Source organism: Trichomycterus rosablanca, chromosome 17, assembly GCF_030014385.1.
Source record: "Trichomycterus rosablanca isolate fTriRos1 chromosome 17, fTriRos1.hap1, whole genome shotgun sequence".
Lineage (NCBI taxonomy): Eukaryota > Metazoa > Chordata > Actinopteri > Siluriformes > Trichomycteridae > Trichomycterus > Trichomycterus rosablanca.
Window position 1 is genome coordinate 27,746,388 of NC_086004.1, and position 10,544 is coordinate 27,756,931.

The 10,544-nt window shown below is 40.6% G+C and overlaps 1 protein-coding gene across 1 annotated transcript; it reads left to right on the forward strand.

Annotated features, from left to right (window-relative positions):
- Positions 1-733: 733 nt before the first annotated feature.
- On the forward strand, positions 734-10,109 carry LOC134331815 (G protein-coupled receptor 137Ba-like). The gene is made up of 7 exons (XM_063013348.1): positions 734-1,354; positions 3,762-3,811; positions 5,776-5,998; positions 6,235-6,384; positions 6,496-6,624; positions 7,274-7,395; positions 7,815-10,109. The coding sequence occupies exons 1-7, from the start codon at positions 971-973 to the stop codon at positions 7,921-7,923; spliced, it is 1,167 nt and encodes a 388-aa protein (XP_062869418.1). The 5' UTR covers positions 734-970; the 3' UTR covers positions 7,924-10,109.
- The last annotated feature ends 435 nt before the right edge of the window (positions 10,110-10,544 follow it).

Here is a 10,544-nt window from a genome sequence, read left to right on the forward strand (position 1 = left end):
GGCACCTTGGGGGTCCAATATTTTTGTCACAGCTCTGTTGTCTCATTTTTTACAGAACAACTAGGCTAAATAAGACCCAGCAGGTCTGACTTTAATATCTTCTTGTGAAGAAGTAAACATAATAAAATAGTTAGTAATGTTGCATAATATAGTTTATTGTATAGAATCTTTATATTACATATTAAGTTGAACTTCCATGTTTTTGGAAAAATTTACTTTTAAATATTGAAATACTGGGCCCTATTGGGTGGCACAGTGCAGAGATTAGTACAGAATTTGATACCACTGGCCATGAAAATATGGCATGCCACAAGGCTCTGTTCTAAACCAATTCTTAGTTGCCTGGCTGTGATTATTAACAGTACAACAGTACAGGCCTCTGGATTTCTGGATTTGACTTGTGCTATGTTATCCATGCTTCTCAGGTAGGTGCAACATCTCCATCTGATGGTTGCACACTGTCAGTACAACATATGACGCCTCCCAGCAGAATCAGCATCTGGTGATGTGGAAAACGAGCTGTGACACCATCCATCCATCCCTAGAGAAATACAACCATAGCAGCAGGGTGTGATATGAATTTGCTTTATCTTGCCATCAATTCCTGCTACCCTTTACCACCTCCCCCCTCTCTCCCTCTCTCTTCCTTTTCTGTCTGTACAGCTTGGCCAATAAGAGCTCTATTTCAGGATCACATGTTCCTGGTCCTCTTTACACTGCTGCAGGAAGCCATGCTTGTTCCTTTTTACATCTCCTCCTCCTCCCTGCCTCATCCTCTCTCTTTCGTTCTGTTCCTGTCTTTCTCGTTGACGTTCCTTGGACAGGTACATCAACATGGACATGAAAATGAATGACTGGAGCCAGAATGACAGATCAGCCTCTTCGGTAAAGCCAGACCTTAACCTGTAAAGACAGACAGGCTGAGACAAAGTGAGACAGACAGGGTTGGAGAGACAGTGAGTACAGGAAGATGGAGGAGAGGAGGGAGGATGTTTCGGGGGCTTCAGGGGCCAACGCATCCCTCTCGCCGGCAACCCTGAGTCCAGCCGTGCCTCCTTATGTGAAGCTGGGCTTAACGGTGGCCTACACAGCCTTCTACTCTCTGCTGTTTGCTTTTGTTTATGCTCAGCTCTGGCTGGTTCTGCGTTACAGGCACAAGCGTTTTAGCTATAAGACGGCGTTCCTGTTCCTGTGCTTGCTCTGGGCGGCTCTACGTGCTCTTCTTTTCTCTTTCTACTTCAGGGACTGTGTGACGGCCAATGCTCTCGGCCCCTTCGCCTTCTGGCTGCTCTACTGCTTCCCAGTGTGCCTCCAGTTCTTCACGCTCAGCCTGATGAACCTCTACTGTGCACAGGTGAGAGGATTTAGGACAGGAAATAAGATAAAGACCCTTTATCTTAGCTCAGAGATGCCAGGGTTAGCGGTAACTCCATGATTGAACCACTGAATTATAGGGCAATCAAATATTGTCAATCAGTCAGGTATTTCTACAAAACTAATTCCAAAAAAGTTGGGACAGTATGTAAAATGCAAATAACAAAAGGAACCAGTGATTTTACAGGCATTTAAATGGATATAATGCAAAATGAAGAGGTATTTATTATTTTCTTTTAATTTAAAGAATCCAGTGAAATGTTTGCGCATAAAGGAAAACCAATACTGAATGTCTGTGACCGATATCTCAGACGGCACTTTATTAAAAACAGACAAGCCTTTGTAATTGGCATATCTACAGGGGTTTGGGAATAAGTAGGAAAACCCTTCTCAGTAAACACTCAGTTCTTCACTGCAACTACAAATGTTAGCTAAACCTCTATTACTCAAAGAGCAACAACATCCAGAAATATGCCAGTTTTCTTGGGCTGAAGCTCATCTCAGAGGAACTGATTGATAAGTCAACCTTTCATTCTGGTCTTGAAAATAATAGACGTCGTTTTCTCTGGGCCAAGGAAAAAGAACCGACATGATTGTAAGCAACACAAAAATCAGTCTGTTACGGTATGTGTTAGTCCCAACAGTTTTGGTACCTTGCACATCTAGGTGATGACTTTTTGTGGGCATCCCTGCTTATTTCAGAAAGACAGTTCCAAGCCATGTTCTTCACGTGTTACAACAAGTGCTAGACTGGCTTGCCTGCAGTCCAGACCTGTTTACTGGTAAAAACACATGGCACATTATGAAAAGTCAATAAATGAAAACAAGGACTGTTAAACAGATGAATGTTATGTCAAACAAGGATGGGGAAATGATCCACTTTCACATCTACAACAACTGGTATAAAGAAAATGTTGTTAAAAGGAAAGGTAATGAAACAGAGTTTCTGGACATGCTGCAGCCATAAGTTTAGAACGAGCACAAATGCGCACAAAAAAACAACTTAATTAAGTAAAATATTAAATATATTGCCTTTGTACAGTTAAACAACGACAAAACAATGCAAATCAGTGCTGTGTGTTCTAAATCTATGAGGCTAATGTTGCTACTAAGTAAAGGAAACTTTTACTAGTTTAGCATCATGAAAAAGTCACCAAACTCAGGTTCAAACTGTTCAAATAGACCTTTTACATAAATTCTGGGGCGGCACGGCGGCTAAGTGGGTAGCACTGTCGCCTCACAGCAAGAAGGTCCTGGGTTCGATCCCCAGGTGGGATGGTCTGGGTTCTTTCTGTGTGGAGTTTGCATGTTCTCCCCGTGTCTGCGTGGGTTTCCTCCAGGTGCTCCAGTTTCCTCCCACAGTCCAAAGACGTGCAAGTGAGGTGAATTGGAGATACTAAATTGTCCATGACTGTGTTTGATATAACCTTGTGTACTGATGAATCTTGTGTAATGAGTAACTACCGTTCCTGTCATTAATGTAACCAAAGTGTAAAACATGCCGTTAAAATCCTAATAAACAAACAAACATAAATTCTGACACTCTATAAGAGCAAACATCTTTTAAAAATGCAGGTCCAGATGAACTTGAGTGTGCAATCTTTTCAGGTAATAATGACTAGTAATAAGATGAATTAATTAAAATAATCATAAGCGACTTGGCTTGAACAGGATGAAGTCGAGCTTCTTGTATAGACTCTCCAGTCACCAGACAATCCATAACTGAACCTTGATGTTACGCAGATCTTCAGCTCCTTTATCCCTCAAAGAAGTGGAAGATTTTCTTCTCCAGAACAGTTAAATCCCACCACAAAAGGACTGCAGCTTTTCTGTAGCTGTTCTGTGAGTGAAAGGGGATAACAGATCCAGTCTTTTGGATTATTCAGTAGATTAGTACGTGCTGTTCTGTGTGTGACCCAGATTTCGGATGGAAGCTGCATTATATATTGATGCTGGGAATAATACTGAAGTACAGATTTGGCTACAGCGCTGCACAATCACATCAGACTTCCAGGTCGTCCAGATTTTTAGTTCTTCATGTTAATCCTTACAGATAATGACAGGAGGAAGAAGGATTAAGTCATGCTTAATAATTAGCTTGTTAATCAGGTGTGCTGGGAATAATGCGGATGAGCCTCCAGGATTAACGTTAATAAACCTGTGTCCTACAGTAGGTCAGCATTATACTTCATCAAACCCATAATCAAACCCATGATTTGTCAATCGTAGATAATCTTCTTAAAAAAACTCTTCAGCAACTAAACAGACTTTGTGCACCTGCCTGCCGTCTGTATGCAGAAAATCCCAAACAAATATTTGGATCTGGAGACCTTTGTATAAGCATTTTTTCTGCATCTGACATCTTTTCTTCTTTCTGTGTTTAACAGGTTTTCTTCAAGGCCAAATCCAAGTATTCACCTCATCTTCTTAAATACAAGTAAGTGCTTTTTAAAAATGTCCCTCTGGATATTTTTGCATCTGTAAATTCAATCAAATAGCAGATCCTTTGAGGTGGCAATTTTGTCCAGTTCCTGCACTTCTCTGGAAATTATATAATTATCTGAAGCATGCAGCTCTGTCATAAATTATCCTGAGGAAAGATCACAGTTGCAGACAAAGAATTAAGATAGAAATAGGATAAATAAATGTACAAACATTCTAAATAAAAGCAGGAAGAAGTGGCTTTGTTATGAACCACAAATAAAAGTCGTCAATTCAGTCGCATTATTATCACCACAAATAATAAAAGACAAAGTTTTAAAACATCTCACTTGCTACTATTCTTAGTTTTACTGTTCCATGCTATTGGCCAGAACAGGTCAAAACCATATCCTGACTGCTGACAGGTCAGTCTAGCACCTGCTCCCTTGAAATATGCAGCCGTGCTGTTGTACTGTAACTGTTCCACTGTGGATAAGATTAACCCACAGATAATTCATTTTAATCCTCAACAAGGGGCTCGGTGGGTAGCACTGCCGCCTCACAGCAAGAAGGTCCTGGGTTCAATAACCAGGTGGAGGGGTCCGGGTCCTTTCTGTGTGAAGTTTGCATGTTCACCCCGTGTGTGCTCCGGTTTCCTCCCACAGTACAAAGACACAAAAGTGAGGTGAATTGGAGACACTAAATTGTCCATGTCTGTGTTTGACATTAAACTTGTGAACTGATGAATCTTGTGTAACCAGTAACTACCGTTTTTGTCATGAATGTAACCCAAGTGTGTAAAACATGATGTTAAAATCCTAATAAATTAATAAATAATCCTCAACAAAACCACAAAATTGGATGTTTTACCTTTTTAACAGAATCATGTCAGCTACTGTTTTACATCAGCTTTCTGCAGCTACATTCTTCTAACACATCCACAACGTGGCTCGATAGTGTCATGTTGAAATGAGAAATGAGAATCAGATATGTGAATATCACTCAGCTGCAATGTTTCCCTCACAAATGTACAGTCACAGATGTACAATGTTACAGTCACTGATACACCCCCATAACAAATCCAGAGAGACTTTGGATTTCACAGTTTATGCTGGTAACTGAGCTATTTATATATATCAATCTATTTTAGGTGAGCTTCCACAGTGCTTCATTTGTTTTATCCTGTATTGTGGATGCGGTTTTTAATGCAGTTCTGACTGAGAGTTTTTGGCCTTTATCTTTATACACACAGATTTTACTGGATTATCTGAATCTATCAAGGTTATGCACAGTAGAGGATGAAATACTGTGTTGAGGAATGTTTTTTAATTATTGGATTTTTTAATATTGCATTTTTGGATGCCTTTTTTATACCCAAGCATGACTGCATCACCAAAAACACTCACTCACTCAATTTCTTAACCGCTTATCCAATTAGGGTCACGGGGGGTGCTGGAGCCTATCCCAGCTTTTCAATGGGCGCAAGGCACACAGTAACACCAGTCCATCGCAGGGCAGACACACACACACACATACACACACCAATTTACCCATAGGGTAATTCGTGTCTCCAGTTAATCTGACTGCATGTTTTTGGACTGTGGGAGGAAACCGGAGCTCCCGGAGGAAACCCACGCAGACACTTGGAGAACATGCAAACTCCTCACAGAAAGGACCCGGACCGCCCCGCCTGGGGATCGAACCCAGGACCTTCTTGCTTTGTGCTACCCACAGAGCCACCGTGCCGCCCTCATCAAAAACATTAAATGAAAAATGTGCATTATGTACTATTTTATTTAAACATAAGATTGTTTGGGGGGTTTTATTTGCTTTCTGGAACTTTCTGAAATTGAATTTAGAGCTCACTGAGCCTCAGGTTGGTTTGCATGGCCACTGTGAAGCTCATGCTGTATAGTTCTCGTGTGAACTGTTTCTTTAACTAAGTGGTGATAGCTTATAATTCTATCTTCTTTCTCTCAGGTTTCCTCTGTACCTGCTGTTCGTAGGCGCCAGTCTTCTCTTCCTCCTGGTTAATCTGGCTTGTGCTTTGCTGGTTAAGATGACAGACGCTCAGGTGAAGACCATCGTCCTGGTCCGCGTCACCATTAACGACTCTCTTTTCGTGCTCTGCGCCATCTCTCTCTCCGTCTGCCTCTATAAGGTGGCTAAGATGTCCCTGGCCAGCATCTACCTGGAGTCCAAGGTAACTAACATGTCTCAGGAGAGGTGGTTAATTACAATCACAACAAACCACAACAATAAACTAATGATGGCATTGTAGGATTTATAGCTGACTATTTTTAGAAACACTTGGGGCTTGTTTATTGGGTACACAAAGGGGTAGGGGTGAAGGAAGATGAAATTAGGTATACAGCAAGCTTATAGCCATATCATATGAACTAATGTGTGTTTTCCTGTCTACCATCTCACTGATTACAGGGGACGTCAGTATGTCAGGTGACCCTGATTGGTATAATGGTGATCCTCCTGTATACATCACGAGCCTGCTACAACCTTGTCGTTCTGGCTCTGAGTGACATCAAAACCATTAATTCGTTTGATTACGACTGGTACAATGTCTCAGACCAGGTAAAGCTTAATCTCGTATCACTTTATATACACAGACTTGCAAAGATACGTGAAAAGATACAGAAAAACAATACATTTAGCTTTATGACCTTTATATCTGTGATCCTGCAGGCAGACCTGAGGTCCAATCTGGGTGATGCTGGGTATGTGGTGTTTGGGGTGATTCTGTTTGTTTGGGAGCTTTTGCCCACCTCGCTGGTGGTCTTCTTCTTCAGGGTTCGCAAGCCAGCACAGGACAGGGTGTGTTTTACTCAGTTTTACACTATAAAAGAAACCAAACCGACCGCTCAGTGGAATACATTTATTTTAGGAAAGTAAAAAATGTATGTTTAATAAAACTATTTATACGATAATCGGCACTTAGTACTTTGTGCAACCTCTATTTATTATGAGATTATGATTCAGAATGAAGGAATTTGAGAGTGTGAACACATTTTTATGTACTAAATAAATAAATACTAAAAATAAATAAATAAAAAGCCAGTGTCCAGTGTGGATACACTTGTAGGGCCCACTCGTTAGGGTGCAGCTTGCCCATTTAGGGTTTTTTGGCCAGGATAGCAACTTATTCCCAGCAACCATCTGAAGACGAAACTAGTGCTGTCAGTCATCTGATGTCAGTGCTTCTCTGCCATTCATTAGTGGCAAGGCAGGTGGGGCACCATACTGTAGTGCGCACCCTTCTACCAAGCTTTACCACTAACGTGCGCCTCTCCGGTGGGTGAAAAATGAATTGCTTTAGTTATAGAAGTAAAAAAATCTCGTAATGCCACGTCCCCCTGGACAGGCCCCACAGGTTGAAAACCCCTGATCTAAACTAATGTTTGTATTAATCCTGTTTATTTTATACTGCCCACCCTTACACCCCTGTCTCCTTATGCTTGTCCAGACTGCATCTGCAATACCGAGTCACGTCTTCTCCACCAAGCGCTACTTCTTCGACAATCCCAGACGGTATGATAGTGACGATGATCTGGCGTGGGGTTCATATCCGCAGAATTCCTCCACAAGGTAAGAAAACCACATCCAGATCATGTGACATATTGTTTAACCATACATTTAGTAGTGAAGTAATTACACATTAATTCAGTACAATATTGTACTATTTGATTTTGTCTTTGTTTAGGCACCTTGAGGAGTCTTACAAACCCTTAATAACTCAGACTGGTCTTTTCCTTCATTCCCATCCTCCTTTAAGCTAAAATTCCTCATAAGTTTCTCCAGTAATTGCATCTCATCATAGATTATGTCTTATCATGCGAGACGTGTGTTATTTCTTTAGAACCGAGTTGATGCAGATCTCTGAGAGAGATGTTATACCTACTGTTTACATTTCTCAAAGCTGGAAAATTGTTTTAATGGTTTTTTTTTTTTTCATGGTACTATTTCATAACCGAGGATTCTAACAGGAACCTGCTGCTGTCTGTCAGTTTATCCTCAGACTGCCACGACTGGGGGAGCCGAAGCAGCAGCTTCCTCATCCACCTGGGAGGAGAGAATCCGCGATCGTCTCCGGCGACACAGAGTCTGAACCACTAGCGCTGCAGCACTGAACCCGGCTTTGTGTGAATGAAGCTGACCGATGCACTGCACTTTACCAACGTTAGCACCCGCGTATACAGTTCGTCTCCTGTACTGCACACTAACACATCACAGCCTGACAGTCAGTCGAGTACGTCAAACAACAGGTTACTGTGGTAATAACTGCTAAATGCTTCAATAGAGAACGTGGTCATCATATCTAGATAATGCATGAGTGCCATGGTAATCTTTGCTAGGTGATGCATCAGTTGCCATAGTAATCTCTGCTGAGCAAAGCATTAGTTTCCATGGTAATGGTGCATGAGTTTACAAGATGATCACTACTAACTGATGTATTTGTAACCATGGTAATCTCTGCTAGATGAGGCACTAGTTGCCATGGTAATTTCTGATAGGTGGTAAATTAGTTATCAGTAACCATGGTAATCTCTGCTAGATGATGCGTTAGTTGCCATGGTAATTACTGCTAGGTGGTAAATTAGTTATCAGTAACCATGGTAATCTCTGCTAGATGAGGCATTTGTTGCCATGGTAATTTCTACTAGGTGGTGAGTGAATTAGTTATCAGTCACCCTGGTAATCTCCGCTGGATTATCCATTTGTTGCCATGGTAATTTTTGCTAGTTGAGGCATTGGTTACCATGGTAATTTCTGCTATGTTGTGAATTAGTTATCAGTAACCATGGTAATCTCAATTAGATGATGTATTGGTTGCCATGGTAATTTCTGCTAGTCACCATGGTAATCTCTGCTAGATGATGCGTTCGTTGCCATGGTAATCTCTGAAAGGGTAAGCATTAATGCACTAATTGCCATGGCAACCACTACTGAGTTAATACCTTGGGATGAGTTAGCTGATGTAACTGATGCACATGTTACCATAGTAATAACCACTGGATAATGTGCAGGTTATCAATGCTAGGCAATGCACAAGTTCCCGTGGTAGAGTTGCTATGGTAATGACAACAGGGCAAAACGCTAGTTACCATGGTATTCAATCCAGAAATGCATTATCCATCAAATTAATCACTATAAACACACACGTTACCATGGAAGTTAATGCTGCACACCAGAAGTCACCACTGTTTTCAGTGCTAGGCGATGCAGGAGTTACCATGGTAACCATGTCTGACTGACAGGGCTGGGGTTGCACTGCGCCCTCACACTGTAACTAATGTATAAAGGTTCACAAATCAATGTTTAACAGTTACACACATAACAAAACATGTAATCAGTAGCGTGGTTTATTTAGCACTTCAGTTCTGTTGCTCTGCAAAACTGATCACACGTACAGACTGTATTATATCTACACAGTAACACACACCATAACAAAATAATAAAAAAATAACCCTCCTCACTGGAGGACCTGAACCCCCGCTGAGCACTTGTAACTAAGCACTTGTAACTTTATGTACAATCCACTTTATTACGATCATATCAAAATAAAAGTGAAAATACCCAGATAGCAGATGATTCCCGACCAAATAATGCTGAGATTGGAACAAATAACAGTTACGCAAACTCAAGATGGCAGTAAACAACGTCCGAGCAGCAAGTATTCCTCTGACACGGTGGTTTTCTTTATTAAAACCATGCAGAAAGTGGACTGGCTGCTCTAAATTGTCCCTAATTGTGAGTAAGTGAATGTGTAAACGTGTGTTGCCATTATACTGGAGCCCTGAATGAATGTACACTCACTATATGACCAAAAGTATGTGGACACCTGACCATGCACTCATTGGACATCCTAATTCAAAGCATTAAGCATTAGCCCGTGTTGAGAGAGCCTTTTCTAAACTGTGGCCATAAAGTTAAATCATTTTATTTATTTATTTTATATGAAAGAGTTTATATACTGGTTAGTAGTGGGTGTGGCTGAAACACTTAAACTCAATAATCAGGATGTCTACATACTTTTGGCTGTGTATAACGTATCAGTAAGTCATTTTTGATGAGTTTATGGTTTGGGGATTAGCATCACTATCTGGGTATCGACAGTAACATAAGCTAATATGTACAGCATCAACGTGTTTCTAGCTCTGAACGTTTGTGTTGACTAGTTATTTATTCTTATTAAACACAGCGCTTTGTTCCTTGTTCAGTATTTTATGCTTTTTATGCTTTTTAGTGAGAAGAAACTAGTTTAGAGTTGGATGAGAGTATTTTGTTGAACACGATTGCAAATGGTCAGTAATAAAGACTGAATATTTTGATGTTTTAAACTACAGACGTTGTGCTAAGAATTATTGTTTCATCTTTTTTTTCTATTATATTTTATGCATTCCCCACTTACAGTCGAGGTGGGTATTTTGCAGACAGACAAATATATAGACAGATAGATAATTAGACAGACAGATAGATAGATGGATAGATAGACAGACAGATAGACAAATAGATAGACAGACAAAGACAGATAGATAATTAGACAGATAGACAGATAGATACAGACAGTTAGACAGACAGATAGAAGACGACAGACAGATAGACAGACAGTTAGATAGATAGACAGACAGTTAGACAGACAGATAGAAAGATGGATAGACAGACAGATAAATAGACAGATAGATCGATAGATAGATAGACAGGTAGATATAAGACAGACAGATAGACAGATTGAT